The sequence below is a fragment of the Athene noctua genome, chromosome Z, assembly GCF_965140245.1.
Source record: "Athene noctua chromosome Z, bAthNoc1.hap1.1, whole genome shotgun sequence".
In the NCBI taxonomy this organism is placed as follows: Eukaryota; Metazoa; Chordata; class Aves; order Strigiformes; family Strigidae; genus Athene; species Athene noctua.
In genome coordinates this window covers 27,236,879-27,261,160 of record NC_134077.1, presented here as the reverse complement: position 1 = coordinate 27,261,160, position 24,282 = coordinate 27,236,879, and the positions used below count along the sequence as shown (strand labels likewise).

Sequence of the window (24,282 nt, the reverse complement as noted above, 5' to 3'; positions counted from 1 at the left end):
GCATGTAAAATGCTAATTTGTTAAGAACCAGACCAGGAAAAAAAAAAAAAAATCTGTATCAATCTTCTTTAGCAGGCTTCAACCACAGAAGTACAAATTGGGCCCATGAGACTGACACAAGATCCAATTCAGGTAAGATGTTGTTTCAGTTTCTTGATACAGTCGATTCAGTCTTAACGGGTGAAGAAATTAAGGTTCAACCCCTATAGTTAAGTATAATGTTTTCATTTTACTTGTGCAAGGACTGTGAGGTGGGTAATTGGTGTTTTGGTTTATCTGATTGCTTGAGAAGAGATCTACAAGTAAATTGACTTGGTAAACAAGGTGCTTAGATTTCCATTAACATCAGATCATTCCTTATATATGTCCTATCAATAGGAATGTGTGTGTGTATGTGCATTAGCAAGGGAAAGAGCTGCCTTTCTGGATGTTAAAAGCTGTTCAGTTCTGATATACCAAAGCAGAGAGGTCCTTTAGAAAGTTTAGGTACCTGTCGAGTTTTGCTGGGTTTTGCACAACAGAACAGAGAACTGTGCTTTTACAGGTCACCAATCCAAGAAATCACAGCACTTCCAACAAGACAGGTTGAACTTCAGCTTAAGGAGCAACAGCTCTCACTCGTACTTGCTTCTGTTTCTGTACGTTTTGTTCCTGAGGCAGTGAATAGATGGCAAGTGTTATTTTTTTATCCTATAGTGGGTGTTAGAGCTCTCAGATGATAGGAAATTAAATAATCTTAGTCTTTAACATTGCTCTAGTGATACAGCATCCATCTGAATTAACTTTCTGTGTCACTTAACTCTGTAAAATACAGAGACATTTAGTCACCGGTCACCTTTCTAGTTGTTTCCCTCCCCCACCCCTCAATATATGGCTATGAGAAGAAAAATGTAGATGTGGAAGAAATGGTATTCTCAAGGAAAATAAGTCATGTGTATATGCATCATAAAGCTTTACATTTTTATTTCTGTATTAAGCATTCAGTCTTAACAATGACTTGATCTGATGAAACTGTTTATATTGTAAGACAACTTGTGGAACAGTGGCTTCAGCAGTAGACCAGTCTTTGGTTCTGCAAGGGATTTCAGCATAAAAGTGTGGAACTCTTTAACAAAAAAATATTCTTTAGACTGTGATCATCTTCACAAAGGTGATCAAGCAGATATTTAACAAATACTCTCAGAGCTTATGTCAGGATTTTACTTTGTAGAAATTTGATTTCCCAAAATATCATAGTGCCAGTTTTAGCTGTTACAAGTGAAGATTTTTCATATAAGAAGGGAAAGTGGGGTTTTTTTGTTTTTAAAAGTGTTTGACATTCTTCTTGATGTCAGGTGTGGATGTTATTTTGACCCTACATTACACAAGTGAGAATCTGTGGTGCTACCATAGAAGACCTTAAGTAAAACCAGAAAGCAAACCTTAAGTAAAACTTTTAACTAGAGTTTTCCATAAAGACATTGTGATACGCTAATTTACAGTAAAGGTAAAAAACTTTATGTAAACCCACCTCCTTTGTTTGTGGACAAGCCACATTACCTCAGCTGATTTCGCAAGTGTTGCACACAACCACACATTTAAAAACTGTGTGTTAATCTTTTATTCCATCTTGACAATGGAGTTACATGTTCCTCTGTGCAGTGCAAACAGTTACTTGAATATCACATTTTAAATGTCTATTTGTGGGTGCTTAATCATGTTCACAATTGTCTGATAAGTCAATTTAGTTTGTTAAAACAATTGCCACCGGACTTTTCTTAGCTATGTTCTTTTTATTCTGGTGTGTGTTTTATGCTGTTACGAGACACCTGTGCCAGCCTCGAAATGGCCTGTATTTTCTGTCTGAGAGGTGACCTTGTGACTGTGACCTGCCATAAACCATTCAATAGATTCCTCCCTGAACTTTATGACCAGTTGTGTTAGAGGACAGATTTTGTTCAGTTTGTACTAGATAGTGACCCAGGTGCTGCTGGCATTGCGGGGCAAGGGGAACAGTCCAAAGTAAATCTACCAACTCTGACCCTCCAAACACCATGCAGCCTTCACGTCTGCCTCGATTTTGTGTTAAGGCTTGTAAATAGGCATGGTTTGGTTCTGAGACCTTAGAAATGACCATGATAAAAGTACATGTAAATGCCTTTTCTCCAGAGAACACAGGTGAAAGGTGTTCTTTATAAACATTTAGTGAAGATAAAAATGCTGTCTTACCTTTTGCAGAAGTGTTTACCAGAACTGATAAAGGTTTGGATGTGTCCTCTCTTCAAATACTGCATTTTCTCACCTCGTAGGACATTCACTGGCCATCATCTCTTTCACAGCATTGATACCAGACTCCCATTTCTGTTCTAATGATGGCGATCTTGCCTGTTGAGCTGTAAATGAAGCATGATGATGCCCAGTGTTTTACTCTTCCCCCGTGCCAATTTTCAGTGTAACAAGAGCTCCTCCCTAACTTAATTGCTTTCCACCTTAAAACTCTTGCTGGGATATAATAACGTAAAATAATTATGTAACTTCATTGTTACTTCTTAAATTGTCGTTTGTAATTTTTCTCAGTTTAGTTTTGGTACCCTATGTTTCTGTAGTCAGATGGTGTCCTTTGTTTTATTTTGAGCTCTTTAAAGCAAATCTCTGTCCATTTCCTGTACTTGTATGATAAAATAAGAACAACACATGCAGTAGTTGTACAAAGTAAATACTTAGAAAGATGGCAAAATTTCCATTACCAAAAAATGTGAAGGTCTCCAAAGGAGAAGTCCACAGAGCTCCTAAAACATAACACCAGAAGTAAAATGATCTGTTTGCAGTAACACTGACAAAGTATACTCCAAAAAATAGCTACATGGGGTTTTTGCCAGGAAACACAGATTGAATTCAAGCTTTCCCTTGACAGTATTGTTTACATGGATTATTACATTTTTATCTTGAGAGCATGTCTTGCTATATACTTCTAGTTACATTATGTTTTGATGCTTTATATTAAGCTTCATACAAATATTAATGAGAAAGCATGGTAGTAATACTTTTTAAAACTTTTTAAAGGTAAGTGTTCTCAGAAGGATTCACACACTGATAATTACCTACCAGTGGGGTATCGGGTGGTTGAATGAAGATCCATTATTTTACAGCTGGTAAATGATTGCATTCTGCTATCCTTTATTTCCAAACTGGAAATGTGGAGAGAAGGAAGTTATCAGCAAATGTGGGCCTCCACCCCCAATTTTCTGGACCATATTGTACTGATCAAACTAGGAACAAAATTAAACTAACAGCAGATGGAACTAAACAGAAGATCAGAGTAGGGACTTTACCTGTGTATTCAGAGACAAAGTCTGCAGCTCAACCGTGTCCCTGCTTTACAACACTTCAATGGCTGAAAAAAGATCAGGGATTAGGTAGAGTGAAAATAGTTACCTTGGATGCTAAGTGTCAGATAACCCAAATCTGTTTGTTAATGGCAATTAAAAATAGTCAGTTTAATAAATTGAAAGTTCTTAAGTTATTTCTTGATATTTATGGAAATTTCAAGCATATAATTTTCTTCCACTGTTTAATAAAACCTTGATTGATTGTCCTGCCACAGGAACATTAATTGATTTGTTTTTTGTTTAGAATTCAACAATCCAGACAGCTCAAGATAAGAGAGAGTTATGATCACCCTTTCTAGCTTCTAGACTGATGATGTTGAATTTCACGTGGTAACACCACAGCTGCATAGAGCAGCACAGATGAAAGTTTATTGATCTTTCTTATGGGCATTTGGGGCAAAATTTTGCCCAGACATGTTGTATCAGTGATGTAAGGGATGACTTTTATTTGTGAAATGAACAAGATTTTGCTTTATACATAGATTATTCTCTGGCTCCCGCCTTTCTGTGCAATTTGAATAGCTGTGGATAGACTTTTGACTTTTTGAAGTCTTTCTTTTTTCTTAGCATATTTGCACTAAATTAACCTTCTTCATCTGTCACACAGGGTGGCATGGTTAGTGATAAGTTGCTATATAAACATGTGCAAATTTTGAAGTGGAATGTTTACATGACTTCTGTTCCTAGCTGTGTGATTTGTATGCTGATAATATATATATTATAGGGCAAAGATGAAAATTTTTTACTCTCCTAAAGACACTCTTTCTTTCATGCAAGAAACACACAAATACAGCTGTTTTCAGCCTAGACTCTGTGCGACAGCAAACAGACTTCCTACAGCATCAGTTTGATTTTTAGAACAGTGGCTCAGCACACGTCCAACCTGATCTTGTGTGAGGAGTTCCTTAAGTTGTTGATGCTACCTCATATATTTACATAATTAGGGACAATTTATTGGGTAAAAATTGTGATGTTTGAATCAGGTTTTTTCTCCTACCGAGCCCTGTCCATACCTGCTTGTCTTGTTCTTTTCAGTTTTGAAAGAATATGGTTTAACTCCGTTTTATTGTTCATCAAAGGAGAAGCATTGAATAAAACTGTGTTACGTTAATTGTTTGTCACTGAAGAACAATAATTAAGGCACTTGCATTTCAGACAGTTCATTACAATTAAAAGTGTTCGTAGCTGAGATGGCCAGATGAGAGTGGCAATGATGTTTGAACACCTACCCAACTGCACTGGGTGGCTGCTGGTTGAATCTGAACATGAGTTAGAAGAGACTTAACCACCTCACAGCTGGTTTGGTCCTAAATATCAGTCCTACACAGTTAACTATTCTTTGTAGTCAATAATTAGTCTATTAAGAAAGTTGTGCTACTGCGGCAACTGTTTTACAGTCTGCAGTTCAGTCTTCCCACTTTCAAAGTAGATGCAGTATTTCATATAGTGGAAGTATTTGTTAAGATTTGCACCATGCAGAGACTGTTTTGCATGTTTTACAGGTCTTGCTGATCTTTGCAAAAGAAGACAACCAAAGCGATGGTTTCTGGTGGGCTTGTGACAGAGCTGGATACAGGTGCAATGTTGCCCGGACTCCAGAGTCAGCACTTGAATGTTTTCTTGATAAGCACCAGGAAATAATTGTTATAGATCACAGGAACTCCAGATATTTTGATGCAGAAGATATCTGCAGGTAACCTAAAGGACCTTATGCTTCTCTTGAACTTCAGAAAATATTGTACAAAACCAAAGCTCCTAAGTGTAAAAACAAAAAAAAAAAAGGAAAAACAAAAAAACACACAACAAAAAATTAACTCCCAAAATAATAGTAAAATGGAAGTTTGGGGACAGAGGCTGGGAGGTTTACATATGTGTGTAGGAGGAATACAGTAAGAAAAATACGCTTTTGGCAAGGCTGAGCTGTAGAATTGTCTGTTTAGGTCATGGGCTTCTATCAGAGCATAAACCAGAGGTGTTGTGAAACTATCCCCTACTGTCTGTGCCTGCTTCTTTCTGTATTACTGCTGCAGCCACTGGGTCAGGCACTGTCAGTTCTTCACAGAATTTCAACTCAGTCTCCTAGTGCACGACTGTCTTGGCAGTCATGTTGCAAGCAGTTAGTACTGGGGCTCCTTGCTAAAATACAGTGTTTCAGCTAAAGTGTACATTTTGTACCATACACCATAGTGTGCTGCTTAGTCCATTATGAGCTGTAATTTGCCGTGTTTATGACAAGGAGCATTCTAAACTTCAAATACTTGGCCTTTTAGAAGAACTAGCGTCAACACAACAAATAAATGTAAAGACTGTTTATTCAGGACAGTGTGACATGTTTGAAACAGGTTATCTTTAGTGAGTAAAAGGTGAATGAAGTGTTATTCTGATAGTTAGTCATACTTTTTTTCAACTTCTCAATAGTATAGAAAGTGGTAAAATTTTGTTTATTCAGTATTTCATAAATGATAGTTTGCTTTACTCTCTTTTCTTATGTGCGTGCCCCCAAAACAATTCCCACTTCCAAATAAAATTTTACAGTATCCAGGATAGTGGTAAATATAAGAGAAGGTTGTGGAGATTCTTGTTTGAATTAGATAATGGGTATTGAAAATGCATTATATAGACTGACCTTTCTCGGTCCATGCATTCAGGGCAATCTGCCCCAAATAAGCTAAGTAAACAGGGCAAACCTTTGTTAGGCTATAAGAATGGATTTGAAGAGCTGCTGTTTATGCCCAGTGCTTTTGAAGCTCTTGCCTTTTCACTACAGTGAGAAAAACCTGAGGAATCTGGTAGCAAAAGGGAAATGGATTGTGTAAGTGAGGATAGGTAGGGTTTGGCAGTGTGATATTTCCTAGCCTCAATAGTGTCTTCCAGTCCTGGTTTTCATTTATATTTTCTATAAAGATACTCAGAGTAACGATGAGAATGTATGTGATGTAAATGAGAAATTATTGTTTCCTCAGGTCTATTCGTGCCATAAAACCATCAGAGCACACTGTAATACTTGCTGTGGTTCCACGCGTGTAAGTATTACTGTTTTGTGAAAGATCTTCATTTTACTCTGTAGGAATGTTATGTATAATAGTTATCTAATAACAGAAAGTATCTTACTAGCAAGCCTTACAGAGTAAATTTAATATTATTTTGCCTGAAATGGGTTAGTGAAGTGTTATGTGGCCTATCTAAGTATTTGATAACTTTCCTTTTATACAGAGTCGTATTATCCCTACCACCTTCAGAGGATCATAATGTAATGGCTTGTATACTATGAAAAATTACAAAGCTATGTGCTGGTTTTTAAAAGAAAAAAATTATAAGCTGTGTATTACCTTCTAAAGGAAATAACTAGATCAAATAATACACTGTGGTTATTAGGAAACTGAGTAATGGAGTAAATTTCAAACGTGTTGGCACTAAACTCACCAGTATGTTGTCCTGAAATACTTATTCAGTAATTCATATCTCATGTATTCAGGCAGAATTCTTACTGACTTAAACAGATTTTAATCAAATACCTTCAAAAAGAGACTTTTCCTATCTTTGTTAAAACCCCTGCAGACTGCTGAATCCATCCTAATTTTACTAATTTTTTATTTCAATTAATATCCTAGGAAATAGAGTGGCAGAAGGACTACTCCTGCCAAGATTAGAAAATAGACTAAGTTTGCTGCTGAGCGAGACTGTACAACTTGCTTCACCTTTTACTTAATAACACTTTTTTAGATTCTTTCTCATAGGATATCATAGGATGTCTTTTCCTCTTCATGCTTTCTTTTGGCAATGCCCTTGTATGTCTGTGAAGAGTACAGGACTTCTGTAAAGTACCTGTCAGGTCTGCTGTAGGAATAACTATCAGGTTTTAGTAACAGCTGCAAACACCTACAAAAGAAGACTGTAGCATCAACTTCTGTAATAGTATGATTTTGAGTATGTATTTTATGCAAGAGTTTTTATGCATTCATTATGTTTAGGTAAGTATGTCAAATTTGATACCATCTAATTCTTAAATGTTGTGTGACCATACAACTTACCAGTTCTGTTTAATATCTGTATCAGTGATCTGGAGGAGAGGATCAAGTGCACCCTCAGTAAGTTTGCAGATGACACCAAGTTAGGTGGAAGTGTTGATCTGCTTGAGGGTAGAAAGGCTCTACAGAGGGATCTGGACAGGATGGATCAGTGGACTGGTGCCAGTTGTGTGAGGTGCCGGGTGCTGCACATGGGTCACAACAACCCCACAGAGCTCTACAGGCTTGGGGAGGAGTGGCTGGAGAGCTGCCAGTCAGAGAGGGACCTGGGGGTGTTGATTGACAGCCGGCTGAACAGGAGCCAGCAGTGTGCCCAGGGGTCCAAGAAGGCCAATGGCATCCTGGCTTGTGTCAGCAATAGCGTGGCCAGCAGGGACAGGGAAGGGATCTGACCCCTGTACTCGGCACTGGTGAGGCCGCACCTCGATTCCTGTGTTCAGTTTTGGGCCCCTCACTACACAAAGGACATTGAATGACTCGAGCGTGTCCAGAGAAGGGCAACGAAGCTGGTGCAGGGTCTGGAGCACAGGTCGTATGAGGAGCAGCTGAGGGAACTGGGGGTGTTTAGTCTGGAGAAGAGGAGGCTGAGGGGAGACCTCATCGCCCTCTACAGCTCCCTGAAAGGAGGGTGCAGAGAGCTGGGGATGAGTCTCTTTAACCAAGAAACAAGTGATAGGACAAGAAGAAACAGACTCAAGTTGCACCAGGGCAGGTTTAGATTGGATATTAGGAAAACTTTCTGCACTGAAAGGGTTGTCAAGCATTGGAACAGGCTGCCCAGGGAAGTGGTTGAGTCACCATCCCTCGAGGTATTTAAAAGACTTCTGTAGACATGGCGTTTAGGGACATGGTTTAGTGGTGGACTTGGCATTGTTAGGTTAACAGCTGGACTCGATGATCTTAAAGGTCTTTTCCAACCTAAATGATTCTGTGATTTTGTTTTGTAGATCTGCTGACCAAGAAGAGACTTCTGTTCTTCCCCTTCTTAATGCAGGCTTTGATAGGGTAAGTATAAATTACATATTTAATACAGTAACATGATTGCTTCATAAATTACAGACACTTCTACTTCCTCAAATTGAAAACTATACATTTGCTTCTGTCAAAATTTTATTGATAAGAAACCAGTGGTAGTTGATTGGGTATTCTTTTCTTTTCAACAGTGTATCTAAAAAGCATATGAAATAAGAGAAGCTGTGATCTAGCTAATCCTTCCAGAATAAACAGGAATACTGAGATTAACTTCTTGTGGTCTGGGTGGGAGGTGGATGGGTTTTATTTATGTCTGCATCAAAAAAACGATGATGGGGACCCTGATTAATGTGTGTTGCATATTGCAGCATGGCGACTAGTCACCCAGGTATCTCTGTATGCCTCATACTGCTGGGATTACTCTTTGAAAGGAATTACTAAACTAGTCCAGCTCCTCCTGATGTAAAGAAGATTTTTTTTTTTTCCTTGAGATTTGTTGTGTTGTTCTGCACCTATTCTTCTCAGGACAGCATTAGAGGCTTTCTTGTACAGGTAGCAGAATGGAAGGTAACTGTTCTCACTGTTTCTCAAAGCAGCTTTATAGGAGAGAGCAGAAAGGCAGGATTTCTCAGCTTTAATATTAGGTTCAGTTGCTTACCCTCTTCCAACCTTTGTGTGAGTGGCTTTGGAAAGATATTAATGTTATGTTAATATAATATGAATCAGCTGCAATATTAAAGTTAGCCATTTATAAGGAAGGTTCTATCACTGAAGTGATAGAAGCACGTCAGTGGACACTGTAATTGGGGAGTATTAACTATACATAGTTAGACAGTTAACAGTAGTAAGGAAAATCAGAGAAAGAAGGGAACTAACCCAAGCAGAATCTCACGCTAATATGCTCATACTGAATTCAGTATCTGAGATAACTCATACTTTGCTTAACTTTCTTCAGAAAGCAGAACATGCACCAGAGTCACCATTCGCAGATCATCTCCGAATATAAGTAATAGATCTTGCCTCTTCTGCAAGTGTATTGTTGGGACAAAAGCATTAAAGGCAAGAGCATTTCTAAAGGGCTTAGATGCTCCAAAAATTGGGAGAAGTTGAGGCCAGGAGAAAGGTCAGCAGAAGAATGCCAGTGCTTTCTTACTGCAGTTTTCTCTCTCAAAAAAAAAAAAAAAATTTTTTTCATATAAGTCTTTATTTCTTCTCAACTCTGGTGTTTCATTTAAAAACAATGCAGGGCAGTTTTGTGGGATAGGTTATAACTGTAGGTGTAGTACTGAGTAGAGCCAGAGGAGACACATCTCAGTGGCACACTTTCTGCCTAGGAAAGTAAAATCTTTTTGCACCTGACAGCTGCTCTAACCATTCCCTCTAGCTATCCTGAATTTATCAGAAAGCTAGCATAATATAGTAATTCCCTACTGGAATTATTTTTAAGCCTTTTAAACACATCTGATGTCAAAGATCCTATTTTTGCAGAGGAGTGAACATAGGAATTACTTCTGCTTGGATGGGAATCAGTAGGAACTAAATCCATTAACACAAAAAAACCACACACACACACACACACAAAGATTTAAAAATACCCTTTTTCAAATAGAGGAGTATTTGCAGGGAATCTCTTCCTCAGTAGCAAAATGAAATTTATTTTTTGAAAATGTTATCTGTTAAAATTATAAGTTTCTCTTCCATATTTTTATTTTTACAGTCTAACCTTTCTGGTAGCTTTATTTTGCATTATCACTATACATCTTATCAGCATTTGTCTTATTTTTGTTCATCATTTTCCTCTTTCCTTGACAAAACACTGAATGTAATCGCTCTGATGGTGTCTGGCTTCTAAATGCATCTCCAACTTGACTAGTAAAGAGTCTGAGCTTCTAGCCAAACCATCTGTCACCTTTTTACAGAGTTTTGTAGACAAAACCAGGCTTTTTACATCAGGTTTGAATCTAAAGATTCCAAAGAACTCCTTTAATCTTTGGGGGGGGGATACTTTTGGAAATAACCATAAATATATTTCATGCAGTGAATATCTGATTAATCTGTTTTAAAATATTTTATTGCCTTCATGTGTACTTAGGATAAATTAATGTCTTTCTATGTTTACGTGTACCTATAGTGTATATTGTAATTAGTCCTACAGAAATCACTTTCATTTCTTGTAATTAAATCAGTGATGACTGATCACTATCCAGATCTGGATCACTACGATCACTGAAAGATCTTATGAGAGAGATTTTGGGAGTCTTTTCTGTTCATTTTATGCATTCCTTTGGCATTTTTCTTTATGCTGAGTTATTTGGTTTTTCTTTTCTCAAGAAATATTTTTTTATTATAACCTGATTTTTTTTCTCTATATCAGTAACATCTTTTGTGTTTGTGTATTAATGGTGTTGTTAATGCAGTACATTTATTATGCTGACTTTTTTTTTTTTCCTCTCAGCCTCATAAATCTAATAGTGATGGCCTACTTGGGATGGACTAATTTAAATAACTGATTTGGCTTACTGACTGATTTTTAACTATGATTTATATTAGCAAAAAGGGGACCTTAATATTTGCTGTTACTCAATTACAATCTTGTCTTGTATTTTGAACTTCTTTTCTTAAACAAATGTTGATTCTCATTGACCAGTAATTATTAAAACTTTTTGGGTTTCAGCAAAATAAATCTTTAATATTAAACCTAGCACTACTTGCTAACAAGAAGAATGATGCATTCCTTCTAGGTGAGGACTCCTGCAGCTTGTGTCAAGTTCTGTACAGGATGACAGTGGAATCCAATTATAATGAAGTAAAATGCAATTTAAGAGTGTAAGTTAGTTAAATCAAAATGTACTGCATAAATACTAAACTTTTTAAAAATAAAGTATTGATGTCTGCTTCTAATATTTGATACTTAATAGATCTTGATCATCTTGTGCATTTAGATGCACAGATTCAAAAAAAGCAGGAAACATTTCCTTTTTCTGATCTCGATTTCTCAGCTTTGAGTGAGCCAGTGATGAATGGCATTAGTACCATAAACTTAAATAAAGAGATTTTTTACATCTGCAGTTAACAACAGTTAAGAGCAGATTTAGCACTTATTGGTTCTTAGCCAAAGGTTTGTGCTGAGATAGTAATTGATTTTTGATGGTAAACAGCAGTGGTTAAACTTTGTCAGTAAATAGCACCACTTTAAAATTCAGTTTATAAAGATCTTTAGTATGTTCTAGTAAGTTTAGTTTGTAAAATAGGTTGCCATCATTGTTAAATTACATATTCTTGATAAGTTTGTTTTTCTATTGTTTTAAATTTAGCACAAGCATATTTGGATATTTAAAAGAACACCCTAAAACTGAAAATCTAAATCTTACAGTGCTGTAGAAGACAGTTTTGTTTCTAGGGAATTTGTTACGCAAAAACACCTTTGTTTTTGACAACTTGATAATTGTGCCTATTGATTTCCCATGTGTTCATTTAGTGTGTGAAGTGAGAATTACAGAAATATTTTAACATCTTAATCTTAAGAAATGAAGCAGACCCATGTCAACAGCTATTTTAATTTTACTTTTTCACATTTTGCTGGTAACCTGAGATTAAGCCATTGGTCCCCAAACCACAATTTTTCTTAGAAGGTAGAAGCAATGAATTCTTAAAAGCTCTTTGTTCCTCGGAGGTTTGAGTGCTGCCTCTTGACTCTGCAGGCAGCTGTGCTGTGAGAACTAGTGACAACAGAGGGTATTTTCTGTGAAAACTAGAGTTGGTGCCTGTATTTCTAAAGAAGTGATTTAGCTCTTCATAGCGTAAGTTTACTAATGAGCAGTAAACTTTTAACTGAGGTCAGAGAATCTAATTCTTTTGTATCAACATAATTTTTCTGATTTCAGCAGGACCAAGCACAAGATATTTCATCCTACTACCTTTCCCTAACAGAGAGGACATTCTCTCCTGTCTGAAGTATATAAAAGATTGTTAACAGTTTTCAGCATGCTTCTTACTTTATATACTTTTCTGCACTTCTGAATTCACAGTGACAGCTTACAGAGATTACTAATGGAGCAAAGTTATCCTCTGAGCTTCAGCTGCAATATTTGCTTGAAAACAAATGAAATGCCAAATATAATTTCTTTTTCTAGCATGTATGTTTTATGTCTCTAAGGTATTCCATTTCCATTCTGAATTAAGGGCAGATGTTTAAAATGAAACATCAAGGGAATACTGGTTCTGTGTGAGACTGTTTGGGTTTTTCTAGATTACCTGTTTGTAACTGGGTTGCCAAAATCAAATGGGAAAATTCACAGTTGAGGTTTTAGCATATATTTATACTGGCTTTGTCTTTAGATAGCCATGTTGTCTTAAGAACTTAGAAAATCATTCCTCGGGAAAAGATGATTACTGGACACAAAAGGTACAACTAAAGCTTCTTATTTCTACGGAATGACAGGATGGTTGAGTTTGGAAAGGGACCTCTGAAGGTCATCTTGCTTAACCTCCCTGCTCAAGCAGGGCCACCTGAAGCAGGTTGCCCAGGACTATGCCCACACAACTTCTGAAGATCTCCAAGGATGGAGAATCCACAACCTCCCTGGGCAACCTGTGCCAGTGCTCAGTCACCCTCACAGTAAAAAAAGCTTTTCCTGATGTTCAGAGGGAACATGCTCTGTTTCCATTTGTGCCCATTACCTCTGGTCCTGTCACTGGGCACCACTGGAAAAAGGCTGGCTCTGTCTTCTTATACTCTCTCTTCAGATATTTCTATACCCTGATGAGATCCCCCCTTGAGCCTTCTCTTCTCCAGACTGAGCAGTCCAACTCTCTCAGCCTTTTCCTCACAGGAGAGATGCTTAATCACCTTTGTGGCCCTTTGCTGGACTTGTGCCAGCTTTCTTTATAAGGTTAGAGTTTTAGATGTAGGAAGAGAAGTAACAATTTAAAACTATTCCAATCTATTTCATGCACTCTTGATTTGTCTTCCAGCAATTCATGGAGAATAGCAGCATAACTGCTTGTTACAATGAACTGGTTCAAATAGAACATGGGGAAGTGCGATCTCAGTTCAAATTACGGTATGTAGAAGTGTAAGAAACTGCAAACAGCAACTGCTTGGTCTACATAATTGTATCAGGTTACTTTCTGCTTCCTCCCAGCTATGCATATATGTGCTTTGCATCTGTCTGTTAACTAATATACTATACTCTTATTTCTTCTTCTGTTGTTTTGTAAAGAATATATTCAAGTACCTTAGTAACTGGTACCTTAATAAAGCTTGGTCTGCGTATGCTTCATTCACTGGTGGTTTAAGTGACAGCTTTCCTTAGTGCAAAATTCAGTACATGTCCTTTATTCTGATATTTGCTTGTGTCCTGTGTGTCCTGAGGTACCCATACTGAATTTGGCAATGTTCTAGCAGCCATTACTTCCAGCATTACAGTCAGGGCAAGATCCTTTAGCAGAAATTTTGCAGACCAAAGACTTTGGCTTGTTTATTTGCAAGGGCAGCATTTTAAAAATGCAGTCTTGTGTGTAAGGTTTATGGGCTGCAAACTTATATAACTATCTGATAGCTTGAGTGAAATGCAATCTTGATTCAACTTCTCATACCCTGAGTTTTTATTTTCTTGCTTGGGCAAGACTGTGCAGACCAGAAGCATAGTCTTTTATCTTAGTGAGAAATTAATTACTTTAATTCTCTTACCACTTTTTCTTTAATGTGACTAATTTTATATTTAATACAGGTGCTTATACATGCATGCAAATATGTTTGCAGGTCAACTATATGGGGAAAAAAAAAGCCCTTGAAGTTGAGTGCCATGCAGAGAAGGTGTAGTTCCCTGGGTGTCATAAATTAATTACAGCTCCACCTACAGAAAATGCTATCACTCTGCAGGTTTCAGGTGTTTCTGTTTAAGAAGTAGATTTTTCCAAGATTTTCTTTGCCAACTTGTCCCAAAATGATTTTGTGTTCAAGTGACTATATGTTGGTGCATGCAGAATTCAATTACACTAAAATTTTCAGGGAAGAAAGTTGAATTTGGGCTCACAATTTTTAGTAAGTGTGTTCCAAAACTGGGCAGAAAAATAAAGCAGCTGTGAAACCTGTGAAGTTAATTAGGTGTTATGGTGGTCCTGGCTTGGTTTGTTGTTCAGTTGTAAATGCAACATGAAATGAGTGGCTTCTGAATTAAGTCAGCATAGATCAGAAACATCAGTTTTATTTATAAAGATTAAGCTGTCATTCATACACACAATGCTTGTAGTTTATGTTTCATTTCAAGAACAAGATTCAAATGCAGTTTGAGCATCTTTACATGAGTAGTATCAATTATGAGTGCAGATAATTAAAACTCCAACACAGGGAGCATGATTCATACTGGCTACCATATTTTTCTGCAAGTTTATTTATAGTAATCACCAAAAAAATCTTAAAATTCATTAAAATTGGAAGGAAACAATGTCAGTCCCCAGCAGCATTTCATCTACTGACAGTTCTTTCATCCATGTTGTTTATGGAAACAGGAGTATACCACCCACTTGTAATCCACTTGCTTTTCGTCTCTTTAATGTAGTTACATAAACTGTAAGCATACTTCCTTTTAATTATGTAAGTAACAGCATTATATAAAATGTACTGTGCATTATTGTGTGTTTTGTATATTGATGATGCACATTATATATATTTATGTGTGTGTATATATATTTACATCACCTCTGAACATGACTGGACTGGGAATCTTTGGCAGCATTGCAAAACACTATGAAAAGAAACCTGGTGGTTTTGGGTTTGCTACTGCCACTGCCAGATGCAGTCCCAGAATAGTTAAGCAGTTTAAAGATTTTAATAGATGCAGGCACAGGGTAGCTAAACAGGTACATACTCTTGGCGGTGTAACAAGTATAAGCAATTATAAGCAGCATTTGTACTAACATCTGGGGGCACAAAGTAGCCTTTTAAAGGATAAACCTTCTGAAAAGGTGCATTTGTAACTTTGGGAAGTTGGGAACTTAGGGAAGCTGATGTCTTTAAACAGAGGATTTCTTCCTACCTCTGCCTGACTAGGCAGATGCTCTAAATGAATTTGCCATTAAAAACTAAGCAGAACTTGTGTTTGGTAATGCTATTTGGATGTAATTTGTTTTCATCTGTGTGCTTTAATTAAGTGGGAAAGAATGTTTTGCACTGTATGTCAATCCTACTGTGTCTCTGATCTGTTTGCTGTCTCAGTAGGTCTTCTATACAGCTTTGTAAAAGTGAAAGGGAAGAGAGAATATTTTCAGAAAGTTAGTTGAAGGAATTAAACCCAGGATATTTCAGGTGTTCAGATACAAGAGAAGCATGATGAAAAGGTAGGACCAGCCCAAGAAAGCAATGTATGCATTCATGTAAGTAGTCAGAAGGGTCTTTCCAGTCTAAGTAGGGACTCCGCTTTTCCACGTAGCTTCTTCTGGTTTGAAGCTTGATTGGACATCTCTGGGAGGTGTGTATCAATCAGAGAGAATATGGGCCATTTAAACTTGTAATTTTGCTGTCTTAGTTGCCAGATCAAATGAAAATACTAAGATTTGAATAGTGCAAGCATAACTGTGTGTTTTCTTGCATGAAGTTTACGTAATGACATGTGTTAGCAGCTGGTGTACAGACGGGCATCTATCACTGAGATAAATCAGTTGTTTCACACAGCACAAAGTCACACTTCGAAGCCGCCTTGGACTGCTAGAAAATCACTTGTAAAATGACATTGGGAGCTCCTTTTATTGTATGAGCTATAGCACTGCTGTCATCTTCTGTATAGAACACTTTTTGCTATAAATTTTCATCTGTGAGGCTGCTTGTCTATGGTTCTGTGTATATTTCTTTGCGTATCCTATTTGTTTTTGAGTTACTTCCATGATGAGCAGAACTAGCAATGTCCTGTATTTCCTAATTCTCTAGTCATCAATATTAATTCATACCTCACTATGTAGTCTAGGAGCAAGATGTTCCTTTTAGGTAACAGCCATATACAGGAATGTTTATATATGGTGCATTTATGCTTCTTGCAGCAAGGGGTAAGTAGAAGATAATGAGCTTGTGCTTAGTCCATATCAAGGATGAAGTACTGACATCTATCAAAGCAAGTATGCCTGGGTTGTTCCTTTTAGTATGCACTTTTTCTCTATGTGTATATATATATATATAATTTTGTGGCTTTTTCTAGTATTAGCAGTCTATATTAGTGTTAATCCTATCCTATGTAAATTACAGTTTAAGCAATTTAGATTTTGTAGCAAGAAGGTAAGGCTTTTGCTTTCCTGCATTGGTTCAAGGATAGCTGTGAAAAAAAAATGGGAAACAAAGATCATTTTGTCCTTTCGTAAAGATCAGGATGTATGGTATTCAGACGGCTTGGAAGCAGGAAAATGGATATTTTTCTGACTAGGACTTTGAGATGGCTTAAATTTCTTCCATTAATTATGTTGTATTACAACTTATTTGACAGTACCAATCTATCTGTTGTATTGAAAACTCCATATATATCTGCTGTGGTGGTTTTGGGGTTCCCTATCTTTAACGCTCACAAAACTTTCTATTCTGAGACAGGTGGGATGCAGGTGTCCCAGAGGAGGAAAAGGATGCTGGGGCAGGAGTTAGCAGGGCTTATTGACAGGGCTTTAAACTAGATATGAGGGAGGATGGGGAGATAACTGGGCATGTTAGGAACAAGCTTAAGGGAAGTGTGCCAATGCTTGAAGGATGGTGGACTGCTGAGGGGTCTCCCTCTGCCACTTCATTTGAGAGAAAGGAAAGATGTTTAGGAACCGTGGAAGCACCTGAGAAGGGTCTGGTAGGGAATGGGGCCCACACTCACAAAAAGGTGTTGGGTTCATGAGCTCATCTCAAGTGCATCTATACCAATGCACACAGTATGACCAACAACCAGGGGAGCTCAAGGCCATGATGCAGCACGAGAACTATGACATAGCAGCTGTCACAGAAACTTAGTGGGACGCCTCACACGACTGGAGGGCTGCAATCAATGGCCACAAGCTCTTCAGGAGGGATAGACAGGGAAGGAGAGGTGGTGGAGTGGCCCTGTATGTTAGAGCATGCTATGACAGCTCAGAAATCAAGTACAGTGATGACGGGGTTGAGAGTGTTTGGGTTAGGTTAAGGGCCAATAAAGCACATCTTCCTGTGGGAGTCTGCTATAGACCCCCCGACCAAAGCGGTGAGGTGGAAGAAGCTTTCTATAAACAATTGGGACAAATCTCACGGTCACTTGCCGTTGTTCTTGTGGGGGACTTTAACCTCCCGGGTATCTGCTGGGATCACAGCACAGCAGAGAGGGAACAGTCCAGGAGGTTCCTGGAGTGTGTGGAGGATAACTGCCTCACACAGCTGGTGAGTGAGCCGACCAGGGAAGGTGCCTCCTGGAGCTGCTTCTTGTGAACAGGGAAGAGCTTGTGGGGGAGGTAAAGGGTGGAGGCTGTCTAGGGTGCAGTGATAGTGAGGTGATAGAGTTTTCGATCCTTGGAGAAACAAAGAGAGGGGTTAGTAAAACTGCCACCTTGGACTTCCGCAGGGCAAACTTTGACCTGTTCAAAAGGCTGATTAACAAAATCCCTTGGGAGGCTGCCCTGAAGGATATGGGAGTCCAGGAAGGCTGGACATACTTCAAGAGAGAAGTCTGAAAGGCACAGGAGCAGGCTGTTCCCGTGTGCCAGAAAACAAGCAGGCGGGGAAGGAGAGCAGCCTGGCTAAACAGGGACCTTTGGCTGGGTCTCAGGAACAGAAGGAGAATCTGTGACCTTTGGAAGAAGGGCCATGTCTCTCATGAACACGATAAAGATGTAGTTGAAGCTATGCAGGAAGAGCCAAAGCACAGCTAGAGCTCAACATGGCTACAGCTGCTAAGGATAATAAAAAAATGTTTCTATGAATTTGTTAATAGCAAAAGGAGGGTTAGGGAAAATCTCCCTCCTTTACTGGATGCAGAGGGAAACATGGTAACCAAGGATGAGAAAAAGGCTGAGGTGCTCAATGCCTACTTTGCCTCAGTCTCTAGCAGTGGAACAGGCTGTTCCCTGCACACCCAGCCTCATGAGCTGGGAGATGGGGAGGGGGAGCAGACTGAGGTCAGCACAGTTGAAGAAGAGGTGGTCAGAGACCTGCTGCACCACTTGGATGCACACAAGTCTGTGGGACTGGATGGGTTACACCCGAGGGTGCTGAGGGAGTTGGCAGATGTGCTCGCCAAGCCGCTGTCCATGATTTACCTGAAATCATGGCTGACTGAGGAGGTCCCATTGGACTGGAGGGTGGCAAATGTGACACCCATCTACAAGAGAGGCAGAAAGGAGGATCCAGGAAATTATAGACCTGTCAGTCTGACCTCGGTGCCAGGGAAGGTCATGGAGCAGGTCATCTTGGGTGCCATTACAAGTGATATATATAATATAATCTGGACAACCAGGGGATCAGGCCCAGTCAGCATGGGTTTATGAAAGGCAGGTCCTGCCTGACAAACCTTCTATGACAAGATGACCTGACTATTGGACAAGGGAAAAGCTGTGGATATTGTTGACCTGGATTTTTGAAAAGCATTTGACACAGTTCCCCATAGAGTTCTCACAGAAATACTGGCTGCCCAGGGCCTGGATGAGCGAATGGTCTGCTGGGTCGAGCACTGGCTGGATGGACAGTCCCAGAGAGTGGTGGTCAATGAAGCTAAATCCAGCTGGTGGCTGGTCACGAGTGGTGTTCCTCAGGGCTCGGTGTTGGGACCATTTCTGTTCAACATCTTTATTGATGATCTTTATAAGGACACAGAGTGTATCATCAGTCCGTTCACAGCTGACACCAAGTTAAGCGGGAGTGTCGATCTGCATGAGGACAGGGAGGCTCTGCAGAGAGACTTGGATGGATTGGATCCGTGGGCCAATGTTAATGGGATGAGCTTCAACAAGGCCAAGTGCCAGGTCCTGCCCTTGGGCCACAACAACCCCCTGCATGGCTACAGGCTGGGGGAGGTGTGGCTGGAGAGCTGTGTGGAAGGGAAGGATCTGGGGGTTCTCATTGACAAGCAGCTGAACATGAGCCAGCAGTGTGCCCGGGTGTCCAAGAAAGCCAGCGGCATCCTGGCTTGTATTAGAAACCGTGTGACCAGCAGAAGTAGGGAGGTGACAGTCCCCCTGTGCTCTGCACTGGTGAGGCCACACCTGGAGTATTGTGTCCAGTTTTGGGCACCTCAATAAGAGAGATCTCGAGGTGCTGGAGTGAGTGCAGAGGAGGGCAACAAAGCTGGTGAAGGACCTGAACAGATCCTATGAGGATCGATTGAAGGAGCTGGGACTGTTTAGTGTGAGGAGGAGAAGGCTGAGGGGAGACCTCATCACTCTCTACAACTCCCTGAAAGGACATTGAAGAGAGGTTGGTGCTGGTCTCACAGGTGATTAGTGACGGAACAAGGGGAAATGGCTTTAAACTGCAACAGGGGAGGTTTAGACTGAACATTAGGAAAAAACTTTTCAGAGAAAGGTGATCAGACAGTGGAATAGGCTGCACAGAGAAGGGCTGGAGTCACCATCCCTGGATGTGTTTAAGGGTTGTGTAGATGAGATGCTGGAGGATGTGGTGTAGGGGAAAACTTCGTAGAGTCGGGCTGATGGTTGGACTCGATGATCCCAAGGGTCTTTTCCAACCTGAATGATTTTGTGTGATTCTGTGATGTAAAAGGCATTTGTTATTCTGACTGCTAATTGTTAGTTCCTGCTAGAGCATGTTTGGAGAAAGAAATATACTGTTAAGGTGCTGCAGTGCCCATAAGCAATTTTATTACGTGATCTGCAGTAAAAACATGTGAACAACAGGGGTGTTTGAAGCTGAATTTCCTGAAGAAAAAATATAATGAAGATAGTGACATGGTTTGGTCCAAATAACATGCTACTTTGTGATTCACCAATAAGTAATATAATAATGTATTTATAGTGAGCAAGATGTTCTAACAATAAAACTAATGTGAGTCATTGGTTAATTTCAGGGCTTGTGATGCAGTGTTTACAGCATTAGACCGTTGTCAGGAAGCTATAGAAATAACCAGTGAAGATCATGTCATTCAGGTAGGGGTGAAAAAAACTTAACTATTTTGTAGAACTTGGGGTGAGGAACCCTGAAGAGATCTTTGCTCAGTATTTTCTGTTCTGTTTCAGTATTTTAGTTTTGTTGCCCATGTGCAATAATCTACCTTATTTCTGGATGCTGCACATTGTTGCCCACTGAGCTTTTCAGACTTCTCATTTAGTAACTTTATTTAGATGATAATGTTGCTTATAATGTTTATAATTTAGATGGTAATGTTGATTATGGTAAAACCAGTATGAAGTCTGTAGCAGAACTAGATAACCTGTACAGTAAAGGGTTCTGTTCTGTTTCTTTGCCTTCTGATAACTGCTTACGTATCACCTTTTGTGTTCAACTCCTTAGCTGAACAAAATGTTTCAACATTACACAATATTTTTATATGAAAAACACGGAACTGTAGGGCTGTGTGGTTATGACTTTAGATGTATAACTTTTATCACTTTCATAGTTATATGTCAGTAATTATCCTTTAAGTATGTTCTTTTTCATCTTATCCTGAAGTACCTCTGTTTTGGCAGTATGTTAATCCAGCCTTTGAACGGATGATGGGATATCAAAAGGGAGAGCTTATTGGCAAGGAACTTACTGAACTACCAAAAAGTGATAAAAATTGTGCAGATCTTCTAGACACTATCAACACATTTATTAAAAAAGGAAAGGTAAGCAAATAAACTCATGCAGAATTGATTGAGATTTCTATTCTGCTTTATTTTTAATGCTCTAGGTTTAAAAACACAAGATACGGTTTTCATGAGTGCACGTGTAAGACCAGAATTCTGCTCCTCAGATGTCTTAGGAGCACAACAGCCCCTGCCTCAGACAAGAGACTTATCCTTTATCTTTGCTTTTAGGACCTGACTGAACTCCTCTACCAATTTGTTGGCTTAAAATCAATATAAGAACATTTTCTGTGTTTCTGTTTTGCTTAGAGCCCATGGAGGTTTTATTAGTTGGAATACAACAAGTTGTCCCTCAGTCAGTCTCTCAGGTGGCTGCATCATTCAACCAAAAGGTTTAAAACTGTTCTGTTATAACCACAGATCCCTCATTGACTACATGCTTTAAGCACCATGTGGCATAATCCATTGTGACCAAAATATATCAGCACCCAGTGGGATTTGGGTTTTTGACTAGTTAAAATGCCTCCAGTGCACTGTGAACTCCTGTCATGGTGGAGATGGAACACAAAATTGCCACATGTTCCTGGCCATACGTTCCCCTAATACATATAAAATTCTCTTATCCCATCTCCCATGGGTTGCAGAAGTACCTCTCACCCTTCCCTCTCTCACCTTCTGAACTTTGTGGAGCTCTTGAGCCTTTGAGTTACTTCCAGCAATGATCTGGGCTTTGGTGATCACTGTCTGGAATTGTCTGCAGGTTCATCTTGGTTCATTAGCACTACTTGTAGGTCACTCTTGCTTTACTCCTCCTCATTTATAGAGGCTGCCCAGTTGCTAGCACTGCTTGCTCAAAGGCCCTGTGTGTCTTCTGCATCTGCCCATCTTTGTGATGGAGAAGGTATCTCCCACCCATTTTCCAACTTCATCCTATTCTGCAGCTGAGTGTTTCCCTCCTTAAAATCTCTCTTCTTTGAGGTGGTAAGGAGAGGGAAGCCCTCTGCTTTATCTTCCTTTCTTCTCCAGTCCATACCAGAGGATATTTTTTTATCTCTGCATCAGTGGACTGCTTAATGAAGGTGCATATATGGCTCTTGGTTAGCCTGGAGTCCTCTTGATACTTTCCTGTAGCAATGTGGATGAAGGGAAAATTAGTGGCCAGTCAGAGAATGGGCATGACAATGCATGGCAAAATGTATGGCAAAACAGGATAAAAGATGCCATGAAGAATTTTTCTTCATCGTTGGTGTCTTGGTGTCCAGAGTGCTTTGGATATCCATGGTCATGAGAAAACAGTCATGGAGTGAGAATAGGCTATTTGTTACCTGAGGTTAGTTGAAGAGCATCCTTAGGTGAAGGGCTTCTGAAATTTATCATACATATCACTTGATGACTGACAACTTCAAAGCTGAATGGTGCTCGACATGGAGTTTGATTCTGCTGCTCCCTTGCCAAGATTTATACTCTTGGCAAGGTGGGGCTAACCCATTTATTGTGTGTGGATTGGCTCTTAACAATGTTTGTCACACTGCTAACCACAAGAAGGGAGTAAGAGGCGGTTGGTGCAGAGGCGCAACTGTTCTGCTGGCTTTGCTGAAGCAACATTGGTCATTAAGGCCTCTGCTTCACCCCAGACATCACTCAGTTGCTAATTACTGGACTTCAGAGTGATAGACTGCAAATCCTCACATCAGTCCTGTCCTTGATCATATAATGAAGTTGCTGAGCTCTTGTCCTTGGTCAGGTTGGGTGTTTATCAGTACAAGACAAGCACACTGCATTCTTTCTGCATTCCTACACCAACAAGCCTCGTAATTCTCCACAGGTGGTACCTAGCAAGACTGTTTGTAACCCCTCAAAGAGGATGGTTCCTACAGTTCTGTGTACTCTCTCACAAGAGAAACATATTTACGCTGTTCTTACATTAGATAATGCCTGTTAAATATGCTACTTTATATTAAGAAATTTTGCATTATTTTAAAAAATACAACCATTAAATAATATGTCGTTTTCCACTATGTAATAATAAGCGAATATTTGATTGCAAGCTATGTATTCTTAAATTCTGTCTCTGTTGTGTGTGTTTGCTTAGGAATGGCAAGGAGTTTCCTATGCAAGAAGAAAATCAGGAGACAGTATCCAGCAGCATGTGAAGATTACACCTGTGACTGGTCAAGGAGGGTAACTAACTTGTCCAGAACATGATTGTTTTCTGGGTTTTAGGGCCTTCTCTCTGTTTCCCCATCAAGTTTGATGTGAACCTCCATGTATTTAGTAGCAGGGTGATTATATAACTGCTGACTTCAAACAATGTAGAAAGAATAAGCAAAGTTGAGAAGTCATGTTCTTTGCTGATGTTTGTCCACTTTGGTGTCATCGTATGCTGGCCAAAAGAATTGTACAGTCATAATAATTAATAGTGTTAACTACCAAGCTGATGTTTAGGTTCATGCTACCATGCATTTCTTTAAGAAGTTATGCTACACTAACCAAACTGTTACCCAGTCAGCTGGAAGGATCAGTAGCTGGGTGATCCTCTTTATTTGTGTGTGTGCTTGTATGTGCATGTACCTACAGTGTAGTATGGGCACTTTGCCAAATTCTACTTCCAGATGTGCAGGTGAATTCCTGCAGGAGCAACAGGATCAGGTGTCCTGGGACAAAAACACAGCTGTGACACCGAAGGAGCACTTGTCACCCAGTCATCTATTTGGTGTTGGGTTTGGTATCTTGTTTCATGAGGGTGTTGAGACCTGTGCTTTAGAAAATTGCAGTGTATCACTTCACTTCTCTCTTTACTATTTGATGTGGTAACGGGTGGTTATTCCTGTTGCTAGGAAAATAAGACACTTTGTGTCCATCAAAAGGCTGCATTGTACCAATGAAAACAACAAACAGGTATCATATTTCTTTCATGTCATCATTTTCATTGCTTTTAGTAAACTGATATTTTTTGGTGTAGAATTTTATATTTTTCCAAGAGGATGTTATCTGTATTGTAAATGAGATTCAACTCTTGTTGGAGCAAGCAAGAAAACTTCAGCACTTTCATGGGCTATTGTAATTTTGTAGGACTGCTGAGAAAGAAAGGCTTTAAATCTCTGGAACATGCATATGAAAGTTGATCCGTGGTACTGTGGAGCAACATAGATCATAGTCCAAAGGGAGTTCAGGGTTTT

The 24,282-nt window shown here is 39.2% G+C and overlaps 1 protein-coding gene across 9 annotated transcripts in view; it reads left to right on the top strand.

Annotated features, from left to right (window-relative positions):
* Window positions 1-24,282, top strand: part of PDE8B (phosphodiesterase 8B) — an 88,645-nt gene that overhangs the window by 38,314 nt on the left and 26,049 nt on the right. For 2 of the 9 annotated variants that reach the window (XM_074932764.1, XM_074932770.1), the window contains exons 2-10: window positions 73-132; window positions 4,871-5,061; window positions 6,332-6,391; window positions 8,344-8,401; window positions 13,343-13,431; window positions 20,383-20,461; window positions 21,002-21,142; window positions 23,196-23,284; window positions 23,941-24,001. In XM_074932764.1, coding sequence (XP_074788865.1) covers window positions 73-132; window positions 4,871-5,061; window positions 6,332-6,391; window positions 8,344-8,401; window positions 13,343-13,431; window positions 20,383-20,461; window positions 21,002-21,142; window positions 23,196-23,284; window positions 23,941-24,001 — 828 coding nt within the window. The remainder of the gene's footprint in view (window positions 1-72; window positions 133-4,870; window positions 5,062-6,331; window positions 6,392-8,343; window positions 8,402-13,342; window positions 13,432-20,382; window positions 20,462-21,001; window positions 21,143-23,195; window positions 23,285-23,940; window positions 24,002-24,282) is intronic. The other 7 variants (XM_074932765.1, XM_074932766.1, XM_074932767.1 and 4 more) reach the window with 7 other exon arrangements.